The sequence below is a fragment of the Cyprinodon variegatus genome, unplaced genomic scaffold (assembly GCF_000732505.1).
Source record: "Cyprinodon variegatus isolate N-32 unplaced genomic scaffold, C_variegatus-1.0 Scaffold557, whole genome shotgun sequence".
In the NCBI taxonomy this organism is placed as follows: domain Eukaryota; kingdom Metazoa; phylum Chordata; class Actinopteri; order Cyprinodontiformes; family Cyprinodontidae; genus Cyprinodon; species Cyprinodon variegatus.
Genome location: NW_015151010.1, coordinates 111,915 through 126,637, shown reverse-complemented (window position 1 = coordinate 126,637; position 14,723 = coordinate 111,915). Strand labels below are relative to the sequence as shown.

At 36.0% G+C, this 14,723-nt stretch overlaps 1 protein-coding gene across 2 annotated transcripts in view; it reads left to right on the top strand.

Annotated features, from left to right (window-relative positions):
* Nucleotides 1-12,169, top strand: part of LOC107095569 (T-lymphoma invasion and metastasis-inducing protein 1-like) — a 67,160-nt gene extending 54,991 nt beyond the window's left edge. For both annotated transcript variants that reach the window (XM_015391708.1, XM_015391709.1), the window contains exons 16-27: nt 1,726-1,911; nt 4,668-4,736; nt 5,009-5,134; nt 5,249-5,357; nt 6,478-6,657; nt 6,773-6,891; nt 6,975-7,083; nt 9,148-9,206; nt 9,327-9,432; nt 9,514-9,601; nt 9,715-9,887; nt 10,548-12,169. In XM_015391708.1, coding sequence (XP_015247194.1) covers nt 1,726-1,911; nt 4,668-4,736; nt 5,009-5,134; nt 5,249-5,357; nt 6,478-6,657; nt 6,773-6,891; nt 6,975-7,083; nt 9,148-9,206; nt 9,327-9,432; nt 9,514-9,601; nt 9,715-9,887; nt 10,548-11,065 — 1,842 coding nt within the window. In that variant the 3' untranslated portion in view covers nt 11,066-12,169. The remainder of the gene's footprint in view (nt 1-1,725; nt 1,912-4,667; nt 4,737-5,008; nt 5,135-5,248; nt 5,358-6,477; nt 6,658-6,772; nt 6,892-6,974; nt 7,084-9,147; nt 9,207-9,326; nt 9,433-9,513; nt 9,602-9,714; nt 9,888-10,547) is intronic.
* The last annotated feature ends 2,554 nt before the right edge of the window (nt 12,170-14,723 follow it).

Below are 14,723 nucleotides of genomic sequence, written 5' to 3'. Positions count from 1 at the left end.
GATCTGTCCATGGTGTACCCTGCCTTTCGCCCACAGATTGCTGGAGATAGACACCAGCCCCATTGTCACCTTGATAGAATAAGCAGAAGAAGATGGATGATCATGTAGACAGTTAAATACACTGAAATGTGTTGTCACACCAGCACTACATACGTGCATGGTTTTATGCTGTATTATGCATATATGACTGCACTGTAAATAAATGTATAAGCTTGTGCACTCTGTCTACATACATACTAGTGGATTATTTTAATGGTATGTCCTTTTGTGCAGCACTTTGGTACAAGATGTTTGCTTTAAATAACAATATAAATAAATGCTGACTCTTGCATATTAAACAAGAATGTAATAAACATTCACAAGTAAATCTCTTTATTTGTTCACAGTTGTAATCAGCAACTGTGAACAAACTGTGAAGGCTAGCGACACACTTTTTTGACAAAGTTGTATTTAGATGTCATAAAATGCAGTTTTGGCAATAGAGCAGTCATAGTACCTCTAGTTGGTGTTGAAGCCTCCAGAGAATTTTTGCAAATCTATCTCCCGTCTGTAGCTTCTCCCAGAAATGTCTGCTTGATTAGATAACAATGCTCACAATCACTTTAATAAAAAAAATGCATGAGCTTTAATTAATTAAAAGATTAGTTAATTTTGTTTATTAGACATCATTCAATCATGTATTTAAAGACAAAAATGTTTTCCTCATTTCCTTCTGTTACTCAAACAACATATAGCGAACATATAGCGAAGCAGCTCTTTTGATAGATGAACGGCACATTTTTGTTTGCGCATTGCGTTTTATGCAGCAGTTTTGATGTTGAGAGATGTGCTGACTGGCAGCGCCTCGATCTTAATTAAGATTAGAACCATCCATCCATCCTCGGCAGCTATGTGGGGCCTATATACTGTAATTATTTTATCCCAGAGGAACTTGTAGGTGTGACAGGATAAAGTGATTCTGCCAAGTCTATAAAACTGCCCGTTTTACGAGGCAGAGACATCTTTGACCCCTTTATACGTTTTTTAATGTACTCTGGCTGGGCCGTTTGTATGCTGGATATTCTGAGTTAATCTCTTTTGTCGTGATCTTCTAAAGTAGGATGAGATCAAGTTATGATGGATAAGACATGAGTCTCTTTGTGCCTTCTCTTTTGTGATCGTATTGATGTTACATGCTGGCGTTTCTTGTTTTTGTTTGGCTGCAGAGGCTGTAGCCTTTTGCAAACAAAGTAACTATTTGTTCAGCCATGCAGGCTTTTGTTGAGAGGGGTCTATTTTGGTCCAAAATAATAGTCTAATGCACATCAGGGCCGGTCACCATGGCAACCCATACTCTTTGTGGACACACAGTGTGTGTATATTTTGATCCAGTGAAAGAGTTGAATCATTACACTGCTAATCCATCAGCAGGAAGAAAGCAACCGGGGAAGTGAGAGAAAAAGAGGAGGTCGGAAAGTCAGAGTTCTGATAGACTGAAATAGACCAAATTAGTGCAAAAGATTTTTTTAGAGCTGCCTCTCTGCCTCTTTCTAGGCTCACTCTCTGAACAGTCATGAGTCTGTGCACATCAGTAGGTAGAAGGTGATGCCTACACATTCCCTTTCAAGGTGCTGATCAGCTGCTTATTGCATATTTCCTTTTATGACCTAACACTGGGACTACACTTTTATCTTTTTTGGGGGTTAATTCATCTCTCTCCTTCTCCTTTTTATTTGTTCTTCAAAGAGCACCGAGCAGGTCGCTGCTTTTTGTCGCAGTCTCCATGACATGAATCCGTCAGAGTGCATGTCCTCTTCGCCGAGCCCGGACTCACCCTTCCCGCCTACCGTGACTCCTCGACAGCTGTCTGATGCCGACAAGCTCCGCAAAGTGATCTGTGAACTAGTGGAGACCGAGCGCACCTATGTCAAAGTCAGTATCCATCGTCTTACCCATCACTTAGCAGATGTTTATGATTGCTTTTTCTCCCATCTATCGTCAGAGTTTCTGTATAAACAATTCATACTTATCTGTGTCCCCTTAGACATGATGGGGACACAGCTGTGTCCTTGTCTGGATATTTTCTAATCTTTCCCTGCCTGGTATAAAAATGGCTCTGTGGAATAACTGGGTTAGACATGGTTTATAATGGGAAACTGTCAAGACTATTTGAATGACTATCTCTCATTCTAGGGGGCAGAGAAATACTTATTGAAGAAATCACATTACAAATGATTGATCGTATATCGCACAAGATTTAAGGGGCTGGTTTATTTATTTATTTTTCTTGGGTTCTTAATTTCTTGTAATTAACTCTCGTCTGTCACAAAGGCACGCTTAATGTTTATGTATGTTTATTTACTCCTTTTTGAAAAAGCCAGAGGGACACATAGCAGAGTGGACTGCTGCTGTCATTTTAATTTGAATGGTTGTTTTTTATGCTGATTTATTAGGCAAATGCATTTCAATAAAGTACAATGTCATATAATTTGCTTCATTATTTCAGTCAAAAAGGGAAAATCCTAAAGTTGGATTACAAAAGAGTGATATATATCAAGCAATTCATTTTGTTCATTGTATAATTAGGCTTATTACGACAGAGTGTTAGGGCCAGACAAGAGATTTTTTTTTAAAATATAGAATTAAGTCACAATATTATAAGAATAAAGTCAATAAAATTCCGAGAATAAAGTCATAATGAGAATAAAGTTGAAAAATTCCAAGAATTAAATCATCATTCCACAACCCGTTTCAGAAAGAAAGCTTCGAGCTCCGACCAGCAGATGACGGCCAATCAGCATCACCAAACAGCAACCTGAGTCCACTTTAACATCCTGCCCAATTTGATGCTGGAGTGCTAAAAGATTTCCTTTATTTGTCAAATCGATGCCAAAATATAACTTCACATTATGCACGACATTGCTCATTTTAGGTAAAAAAAAAATGCTTGTTATGAAATACAACTTTATTCTTGTAATATTAGGACTTAATTTCACGTAATTTTATGACTTTATAGTTGTTATGTTACACCTTTGTTCTCGGAATTTTACGACTTTATATTTGTAATGTTGCGACTTTAGTCTCGTAATTTCATGACTTTATTCTTGTTGCGACTGTATTCTCATAATTTTATGACTTTATTCTCATAGTGTTTCATAATTTAAAAAATCTCTAACCTGGCCCTAATACTCTGTGTACGCTTATAAATAACCAGCTCAATTGAGAAAAATATTAAATACGGAAGTCCATATATAGTACTGTATATACATTTAATTATTGGTTAGCGGTTACTTTGCTTGAATTTAGGCATTACTGAAGTATTTAGGATGACAGGTTAGATTTATTGGGTTTGGTGTTTCTAGTTTTCCTCCTGTCAATACCCCATAGATTCGGGTTCTTCAGTTCCGCTCCTCAGGGGTCCTGTGTCCTCAACCTTGAACCATGAATTGTCTGTTTCTGCTTCAACAAACCAGACTGAAATATTCAGTTTATTTGCTGGACTCCTGAGAACTTCACAACATACTGAGGAGGTGATTCACCCATTTGATTTAGGTATGTTGGGAATACATCTAAAGGTTCCTAGAGGACAAGAACTGAAGACCCCCCTGCATAGATTATCTGTGTGCTTTGGGTTCCCCAAATGATCTCTTTGACAATAAGTGCTAAAATAAAGTCAGCAGATTCAGTGAGCCTGTTAGCCCATGAAAGCAGGAAGTATTTAACTGGGCTGGCTTAAGAAAAAGCAGGGCACCACCACCAACGTACAAAAAAAAGCGTTTTGTGTCTCCACATTTACTTCCATTATTAATGCTAAGTTTATATTTGCCCTAGAATTTTACATTTGGCCTTTGAGCAGCAGTTCAGTTCTTTAATTCATTTCATAGCTCTCTGTTTTCAGAGTCATTTAATAACAAGCAATAAAAGGGACAGTCGTAGTGTGTTTCCTGCATACATCTATCTGGTGGTTTTTAAAACAGACTCCAAACACACTTTTTCTTGACCTTACTTTTGAATTTTCTTAAAACTCAAACAAAACTTTGGCTTTCATTCAATGTGTATGCAAACTCACAGTTTTTTTTGTTTTTAGGTCTAATGTGATATTTTTAAGAAACCAAAGTTTAGGTTTTAATTTGCCGTAAATGATAAATGTACCAAAATAAATGCTTGAAATATGTCAGTCTGTATTTAATAAATCTGTATTTAAATTAAATATTTGACATCAGTTAAGTTGATAATTTTTTAACTAATGGAGCTGCTCTCATACTCTTGTTTTTGTCTCTTGGAGATCATAAAGTTTCCGTTTCCAATGTGAATTTATGCTAACTCAAAACCGTTTCATTTTGTAGTCTTTTTGATTTCTCCCAGCCTCATGACAGTTATCTAAGGCTCTATAAAAAAAAACCTGTTTAATCACATTTAGCCATTTCAAACATTTCCATCCATTAAACCTTTTGCATGGCACATTGTTTTCAAAAGTGATGTACCGTACCTTAGTTTCCGGCTTATTTGTTAAAATTCATTTAAAAAGGATTGTGACATTTCCTCTGACTTGTATTTTGAACTGTCCTTTTCCTCTTCTTAAACTGTATATTTTATACCTGTCTCTCTAGTTGTGTTTCTGTTTGTACCCCACATAGCAAATTAAAATTCAATTAACCCAAAGTAATTAATTAATTTTTGCCTTGCAGGATCTCAATTGTCTTATTGGGAGATATTTAACCCCGCTGCAGAAAGAGAACTTCCTCACACAGGATGAGGTATGTAAATCATTCCCATGCAAAAGCTTTTAAAGCGTACCTTGGCTTTTAGATGCCAGCGCTGTGAGATATTCTATTAATGGTTTGTTGCATAATCATGTGAAGTGTTACTCCGTAAAACAAGAGGAGATGGAAATTGAAGAGAGAGGGAATTAAAATATTCTTCACATGCATTTGCAACATTAAAATTCATGTTGCGTGACTATTTGAATTTTCACACTATTAAAATGGAAATATTATAATATAGAAATCTTCTTTTCCCTTTTTTACAGCTGGATGTTCTGTTTGGTAATTTACCCGAAATGGTGGAATTCCAGGTAGAGTTTCTAAAAACTCTTGAAGATGGAACCAGATTAGTTCCAGATCTGGAGAGACTGGAGAGTGTGGATCAGTTTAAGGTAAAAAAAAAATTTTTTTTTTTTTTCTAACATATCCATCATAAATAAAAAAAAAAACTATCAAACATTGAAGAGCCCCATGGACATTTTTTGACTTATTGAACTCTTTTCCAGAAAATACTCTTTTCTCTAGGAGGCTCTTTCTTGTACTATGCAGACCGTTTTAAGATCTACAGTGCTTTCTGCGCCAGCCACACCAAGGTCCCAAAGGTTCTTGTGAAAGGTGGGTACATTTTTTCTTTCCCTTGGGGTGACATTCCACCTTGCCTCACAGGAGAGTGTGTGTTTATCCAGCAACCATTTGCTGTATATTGCAATTCTCCATAAATCTGCTCTGCCAAATTGTGGCCCGCAGTTGTCCATCTGACCCTTTGTATACCCTCCAGCTGGAAACTCTCCGGGTTGAAAGCCCAGCAAGATTGTATGATATGTAATTAGAAGTGTTGAACAGACCGCTCTGAAGCCACTACACCCACTCCCTTTATATCTTCACTGGAATGCTTTGTGTGCCACTATTATATTCAGTGAGTCAACCTCTTATCTGCAATGCAGGTTTTTTGTAATGCTATCAATCACTTTACGAGACAGGCTTCATTTTATTTCGATATAACAATCTTATTTCACATAATCTCAGGAATTAAATCCTATATATATGCCAGCAAATACGTGTACTAATACATGACAGAATGCAGAGAGAGACCATGTCCTAAACAGGATTTAAACACTCACTTATGTGTAATTAAACTTCATGAAATAAAGGTAAGCATCAGGATGTGTTTTGTTAATAGTCAGAACACTAAAATCTTTCATGTTCAGGTTAGAGTAGTGATCGTGCTCCCAGCTGTTCAACATTTCTAAAAGGTTTTTTCATTTTGTCACACCAAATGTCCACAAACTTTGACTGCATATTTGTCTAAATTGTAATTTGATGTTAAAAAAAAAAAAAAAAATATATATATATATATATATATATATATATATATATATATATATATATTTTAACATCAAATTAAAAATTATATATATATATGTGGTTGTGTTTAATTGTTAAAAGCAATGTTTATAAGCCAGCTGACAGGCAGTTTGCAGGGCCAGCTTGTAATATCTTGGGTCATGTGCTTCTTTTTGTTCCAAAGGGCGGTTATCTGGTCAAATTACCAGCCTAGAAATGATATAATGGAAACTTGTTGTAAGTTTTAAAGCTCAATATGCCTTGATATCCTTTAATCACAAGTACATCACCTCTCCCATGCCTATCTATTGTAGAAAATCCTTATTAGTTATTCTAAAGGTGGATTATCTGGTTAAAGCTTTTGCCAACACAATGTTTTTTGCCTTTTTAGCCAAAACTGACCTTAATTTCAAGGCCTTTCTTGATGAGCGAAATCCCAAGCAGCAGCACTCCTCCACCCTAGAATCCTATTTAATCAAACCCATCCAGAGGGTGCTAAAATACCCCCTTCTGCTGAGGGAGCTCTACTCCCTGACTGACCCAGACAGCGAGGAACACTACCATTTGGATGGTAAGACAAATTTATAATTTACTGAGGAGATTAAATCTTTCTGACGGAGAGCTACATTTATAGCATGGACTATCACAACAGTTTAGCTCAAAACATGTTTTCTTCTTGGCTCTAGTTGCTATAAAGGCTATGAACAAGGTTGCCAGCCACATCAATGAAATGCAGAAGATCCATGAGGAGTTTGGAGCAGTGTTTGACCAGCTAATCACTGAGCAGAGCAGTGAAAAGAAAGAGGTAGGTTTGGACTTTGTTCTGTCAAAATAATAAAAAAGAAAAGAGATGAAATGACGCCGCTGATATTTTCACACAACAACCAGGTGGCTGATCTATCGATGGGCGATCTGCTGCTCCACAACACAGTGACATGGATCAACCCTCCTGTTTCCCTTGGAAAATGGAAGAAAGAACCACAGATGGCAACATTTGGTATGTCAGTGATGAAATGCAGTTTAATAAATATAATATATTCTTCTATGCTGTGTTTCCGCATCATAGTAATCAGAAAATGACTGTGTTACAAAGTGTTAAAAGAAAGGAACAGCTCATAATCTAACAACTTATTATAATCATACCCATAACTAATCTTTTGTTCTATCAATGGCCCACTGAAACTTCAGGGTTTATGTAGAAAAACATATCTTTGGCAAAAACATGTTTTAAAAGTATTTTCATTTCAATCGAGTAAATCAAAGTAGTGAGGAAATCATAAAATGTGATTTGAAAATTTGCATTTCTGCTTGTAATCTTTGTTCTGCTGTCAAACTGAACATCAACATTACACCACTGTGTTTGTCGGATATTGCACAGAAAGAATTGGAGGCTTGTAGAGGACCCAAATGCAGAGATGGAAGCTGAGGTGGTTTCTTGCAGATTTAATAACAAGTGGTGGCAACAGAAGCATAAATCCAGAAATAGCTAATCAAGAAACATGGGAACCTGAACAAAAGAGAACACATAGGTTAATGAGGGAATGAAGAGAATCCAGTAACAGCAGAGGAGGAGAATACATGAGTAATCAACTGATTAGGAGCAGGTTGGGAAAGTAGGATCCAGAGGGGAGATGGGGAAAGGAGTACATACAAAGAAATACATAAGAACTCAAATACAACCAGAAAACAACTAGAATTACACAAAATGGAAATGAAACCAATTAGCTAGAAAACGCAGAATGACATAAATGAAAGTGTGACTGAAAAATCATAAAGGAAACTTAAACAAAACCAAACACTCCAGAAAATGTAGAATCATGACAATATTCAGCATTTATTTTTAGATGCAATGTCTTACCATCTGAATATTTTCAAATTTTCCCCTTCATAGAGAAAGAAGAAAAGAAAGAAAGAAATTATTCACACTCTCCTTCCCTACGTAGGATAACAATGGTGCACCCTAACACAGAAAACAAACTTCCAGGTGTTTTACTGGGATTTTATAAGATATATCAGTGTGAATACAGTTGTGGAGTTTCAGTAAGCAGATATATTATTGTCTAAATGTTTCACTTATAAAAAATCTTTAAAAAATCTGACACATATTTTTACATGCTGACCACATATGGATAACTACGGAAGAGGATTAGGGCCACTGAAAAAAATAAATAAAAATTTAACTGATTTTTTAAAATTATATTTCAGTATAGTATGGGGAAAAAGTCAGAATTCTGAGAAAAAAATCAGAATTCATACTATACTGAAATAAAATAAAAAAAATCAGTTAACTTTTTTTTTTTCAGTGGCCCTAATCCTCTTCCGTAGATAACTATGCTGTCTAAACGAAAGTACAGTTTTAAAATCTGTGGTTGAACTTAAGAAATTATGCACATTTACTTAAGCCTTTTTCAAAAAAAATGACCAATGTGAAAAGCTGGAATAGAGGCACACAAAGGACTTGCAGCAAAACGTGGGTAAGTAAAACCTTAGCTGGGGTGCAGTTTAAATACACAACACTTAGGATGTCAGAGTAAAGGAAGGTTAATAGAGGATATACTTTTTTTCTAACATGAAACAACTTACCAAAAAATAATGATAAAGCATATGTATTTTATAAATATATAGAGTGAAAAAGTGTTAGTGTATAGTGTCTATTGAATGCTTTGTCATTTGTATGAATTTTTAAGTTGTTGAGTCAAAATGCTTTTGAACTCAATTTAACTCAGGATTAAGGATCATGAGCATCTGATTTTTTTAATTTTAGGGTCAGAAGCTAAAAATTCTGAAAGGCACGACTCTAACACATAAAGTCCTAATAAAAACATTAAAGTACACCGATCGAACACAAACTTTTACGTATACAGGCGTACAATGTTAGCTCAGTGCTTCTCCAAGGTAGTTCAGTCATTTTTCGCAGTTTCAAATGTTTTAATAGCTGCTTTAACTTGGAGATGGCAAATGTAAAAACATTTTTTTTTAACATATTGTTTTTAAATACTACTATATTTGTACACTAAACTCCACTGTCTGTGAAATCCACCTTATTTTTTATGCTTTTCAGTTTTCAAAACAGCTGTGGTCTTTGTATGCAAAGAAGAGTCTAAGCAGAAGAAGAAAATTGTAAGTTTACCCACAAACAAAGCACTCATAGGTTAAAAATCTGCAACTGTACTTTATGAAAGTGGATTTAGCAGTGGTTTTCTGTTGGATTTTTACATTATAATCTCTATTTGATTGAAGGGTGGTTCCCATCGAGTTTCTGTTTCCTCAGAAGAAAAAGATCCTTTTCGATTCCGTCACATGATCCCCACTGATGCCCTTCAAATAAGATCCATGTCAAACACAGGTAGATTATACACCAGATTCTGTTTTGAGTTTCAGTTCCCCATGTTTCACTGCAAATAACGCTAATATTTGTACCAAACAGATGGGGAAAGTTCTGCTATGTGTGAAGTAGTTCACACAAAATCCGAGTCAGAGGGAAGACCAGAGAGGACTTTTCACCTGTGCTGCAGGTGAGGGTTGCCTCTTGAAGGAGGTGGAGGAGTTTCACCACAAATTAAAGTATGCATGAAGCTCCCATCACACTGACAAACTGATAACACCGCTTTTCTATCTCCTCTCTCAGCTCTCCGGAGAGCAGAAAGGAATTCCTGAAGACGGTCCACTCCATCTTGAGGGAAAAGCACCGCCGACAGCTCTTAAAGACGGAGAGTTTACCCCTGAACCAGCAGTATGTGCCATTTGGAGGAAAGCGACTGTGTGCCCTGAAGGGAGCCCGTCCAGCCATAAATAGAGCCGGTAAATGCCAGTCTGTGGCTTTATTCATCCTGTGGCTTAGTGTCCCAATTCCTTCCTTACTGACACAGATAGGATCTTTGATGGAATCTAAGCTATTCATTTATAACTTTAACTGTGCATCCAAACAATTTACAATGATGTATGAAGGGACTACTATATATAGCGCTTTGCAAAGATATTTATACCCCTTTAACTTCTTTGTATTTTGTTATATATATATATTTTTTTTTATTTTGTTATATTAAGGTTAAGCTATATTGCTAAAGCCTTTTTAAGTTTTGAATTTGGATGCAAGATACTATGGGTATAGAAATAACATAATGCTCTTTGCAAAAGACCTGAGACTTAAGCTGAAGTTTATTTTCCAATAGGACAAAAATCTAAACATGCAACCAGGATTGGTTTAAGCCTGCATCCTTCATGGTTTGAACCTGAGGAAAATGTTGATAATCGATTGTTATTTAGTACGACCTTGCAGGATTTTAACTTTTTGCAAAAAACAGAATGGATGAAAACATCGGTCATTAGACATGCAAAAGTAATATGTTCTAAATGAGAATAAACCAGAAGGCTGTTCTATAAACTATTATTTGTCCTTTTACAAAAGTCTTCTGCTTTTACTTGTATTTAATTGTGTTTTTTATTTTATCTGTTTAACAGCATCTGCCCCAACTAGGACTCTGGGCAGAAGAAAGCTGGTGCGCAACCGTTTCACCATAGACACTGACATTGTTTTTGATGGGGACCCAGAACAGCAGGACCTCACTTCACCACAGGAATCAGACTCTGTTCCTCCGCAGCAGAAGGATGAGCAGTTGGCAGGTGATACAGACCGCTGGGTAGAGGAGCAGTTTGACCTGGAAGAGTACGAAGACCAGGAAGAGATGAAGGAGACAGACATCCTAAGTGATGATGATGACGAATTTAGCCAAACACCCAGGGCTCTGTCTGAAGAGGCTGAGCTGGAGAGCCCCCTGAGGGCTTTATCTCTGGAGGTTTCAGAAACAGACAGTAGGAAGAATCTGCAGTCCCCAGCTGAGAACAAGGAACCCGATGAAGAGAAGATATCAGACACAGAGAAGAGCTCCATAACTGACAACTCTGGGAATCAAGCAGAGAAAGATGAGGTTTGGGTTCGAAGGGAGCTATCAGGTTCATCCTCAGACAGTGCTACATAAGAGCTGAAAGCGATGGGAATCTCTTTATATTTTCCGCACAATGATCACTCATCACAAACAGTGCATGAGCATTGATATATATCACAGCTAGTAAAAGAAACAGTGCACCCTCCTTCACCTTACTTATGCTGAATGCTTATTTTGTACAGGTAAGATCATTTTTAGAGCAATAATTAATTCCAGAATGGGAGAGCTGTATCCCAGCTCAGATGCTGTTTCATAGCTGTCAAGTGTTTGCTTAGAGAGGTGAAATAATGGTACAATCATGAGATGTAATCACTTGCTTTGATTGGCATGGTTTGCACATTTGGGCTCGTTCTTTGGTCCTGCCTGCTGTTGCCAAATTTAGGTATTGTGAGAACATTAATATTTGTTTGGTCTGTGTGACTCAGAGTTATTATCATAGTTAAGGGCTGTATATTATTTGTCCCTAAAGACAGAATAATCAATTGCAGACGACAGTCTTGCATAGTTTACTGTATAGTTCACATGAATATAAACTGTTGTTATGATTTTGCTCGTTTGTTTTAGCTCTCTTGTTACATTTAATAACCAAATGCTATAAAAGCTGTAATTTTACTGAAACAATGGACTTATTCTTGCTTTTTTAGTTTAACATTATCCTGTTTTTACTTGAATTTGTATTTGCTGTGTCATTTTTTTTTACTACTGTGAAACCATGTTGTGTTTTTACCAATATTACTGCCTAATGAACTGCAGATCACACACACAAACATTTCACCGTTCACTTTATTATAGATAATTTACACTACTTTAGCTTCTTCTGAGTTGTTTGTGTTTCTACATTCTTTTTAGCAATGGATTTCAAAGAAAATGTTTTATTTATTCATGTGTAAAATTATTTTCTAGTCACAAGCATCAGAAATAACTTGGATTTGCTTTTTTGTTGTTGTTTTTTTCCCCACAGAGTCCAAAGTTGCTAATGCAATCAAGGCGAAAGGCTGGTAGAATATCTGACCATTGAACGAAGTCATGATTTAAAAAGCTCATTATGCTTCTAGGACTTCATTTTTATTATTTGTACATATATATATATATATATATAATGTATTGATATCATAATAAATACATTTGTTTCCTACTTCAAAGCATTCAAAATTCAAAGCTGCTGTGTTCTGAATCATGTGTTTTCATTTTAAACTGCTCAAAATTGTTTTTACAGATATGTATGTTAAACTGTTTGCAATACGTCAAAAATGCTTATGTATGACAAAGAGGAAAAAATATAGAACCAAAAACATATTTCAGAGCTGAAACTTTCCATCTGACTCGATCATGGCAAAGAAAATTCTTATTAGTTTTAGTATTGAGAATATTATTTTAATACAGCCGAGCAATTAATTGCCATAACAATATAATTGCGCTTTAACAAAACCCAATTTTCAAATCGCAGAGGCACTCAATTTTAGTTACATGACTTCCCCAGAATTAGACACTACATTTCTCACTCCAACCCTTCAGGTGGGTTGGTGGCCGCAAAGAAGGAAAGAAAATGTTGTAACTAGCAGGCAGATCAATACATGGAAGATGAAGGTTACTGTAAAGTCCTGCAAAAATAGACTCTGGAGAATCAAGCTTTCGAGGTCATACAAAACTGAAACGAAGTATGTAGAGAAACATCTACATACTTGTAGTTAATCCAAAGAAAATTTGAAATAAAATCCCAAACGAAATATCAGTTAAAATAATTGCAATTTTGACTATTATGATTTATCACACAAAAAAGGAGTGTTTGCTTTTGATCACTAAATTTGATTAAGGATGCTTTCACAAGTCAAGTCAGCCTCCTGGTGAAAAAATACATTTTCCAATACTTTTTACATTACAGCCATAAACCTCAATGTGTTTATAGGGTTAATATGTTGCTTAACCAACACAAAGCACAAGATAATTATATGATCAAATTGAGCAAATGTTTAATTTTCTGAATATTAACCATATAAGAAGCAGTTGTACTTGCATATTTGTTTAGCTTTGATATAACTCTAATGGAGGCTGCACAGTACGACAGTGGGTAGCACTGCTACCAAGAAGGGTTCAGGTTCAATTCCCAGCTGCAGGATGGGGTACTCCGGCTTCCTTCCAAGAAAAACTATGACTGTTTTTTTTTAATTCTCCTGAGGTGTGAGTGTGTGCCTGAATGGTTGTTTGTCCTGTTTCTCTCTGTGTTGCCCTGCGATGGACTGGCGACCTGTCCAGGGTTGACCCCGCCTCTTGCCTGTTGACAGTGAGATAAAGGCATCAACACCCCTCACAACCCCAGATAGGATATAATGTGACGGAAAATGGATGGATGGAAACAATAAAAACAATTCAAGTGCAATCAGAATTCACCTTAGGAGTAAAAAGAAGAAAATTATAATCTCATAAAAAAGAATCTGTTCTCTGTGTGCATTATTATTATTATAATTTATTCTAAATAAGCTTAATGAATAAAAAACATCTTGAAGAAGGAGAAGTTCCACAGAGAGGTCAGAGATACAGCAGAAGAAGACAATAAGCAGATCCCTACTGATACCCGCTTCTGTCAGTCAGCCCCAGGGCAGCTGTGGCTACAATGTAGCTTGCCACCATCAGTGTGTGAGTGTGTGTGTGAATGGGTGAATGAATGTAGTGTAAAGCGCTTTGGTCAAGTCTCCTAACTTGAATAAAGGCGCAATATAAGTACATGCCATTTACCATTTACTTACTGATGAAATAGTACCATGTTAGCGCCGTTTGGTTGTGCTTGCCATTTACACTCAACAGTTATCTCGGTACGGTTTCAAAAGGGTAGTGTAAACAGGGCATGACACACCTGACATCACAGATTAACTGTATGGGGCTGCATTCAAAGCACCATGTTTGGAGAAAACAAGATCTGCTTTTATTACTTACCCAAAACCCACCATCCCCATATTAAAACATTGTTTGCAGGATCATGCTATGGAGATGTTTGGAAAAAAAGCACACCAGGACACGACATCGAGGACATCCAAACCTTGGGATGTGGGGATCCATGTTTAAAGACTTGTTTTTTTATGACCACAAAACAAGTTTATCACTACTACTTGAAAAACCAGCTTAGAGAAAATAAATAATGTTGCTTGTTTTTCGAATTTATGCATTAAACACATAGAACATTTTATAGATGTCATACTGAATATGCTAAAGATTTGAGTTTACATGACTGCGAACATTACTTTTATCTATGGCCTACATTTAGCAAGCATAGATGTATTTTGTTATTCTACTGTGTGACCATCCTGAGATTGCAGAGGGAGAAACTAATACAGAAGTAATACTACAATTTGTAAGATAATGAAATATGAAGAAATAGATTTTATTAAAATAACTTGTTTTTTTAATTATTGAAGGAAATAATTGAAATGAATAATAATTTTAACACATTTTTGCTATTTAAAATATGTTGTTTTGCCTTTATTCGGATATTAAGGCATTTCTCCTGGTATTTGCAGTTAAAATGTTTTTAAAGAGAATGTAACAGTGCATAAAACTAAATAAATTATATATTATTTTTCTGAAGAAATACTTCAGCGAAAATGATTTCAGACAATGTCACATTCAAGGCGATCCAGTGCTATACATTGTTTTTTTTAATTTATCAATTATGTAAGTATTGTGATTTCGGCACTGA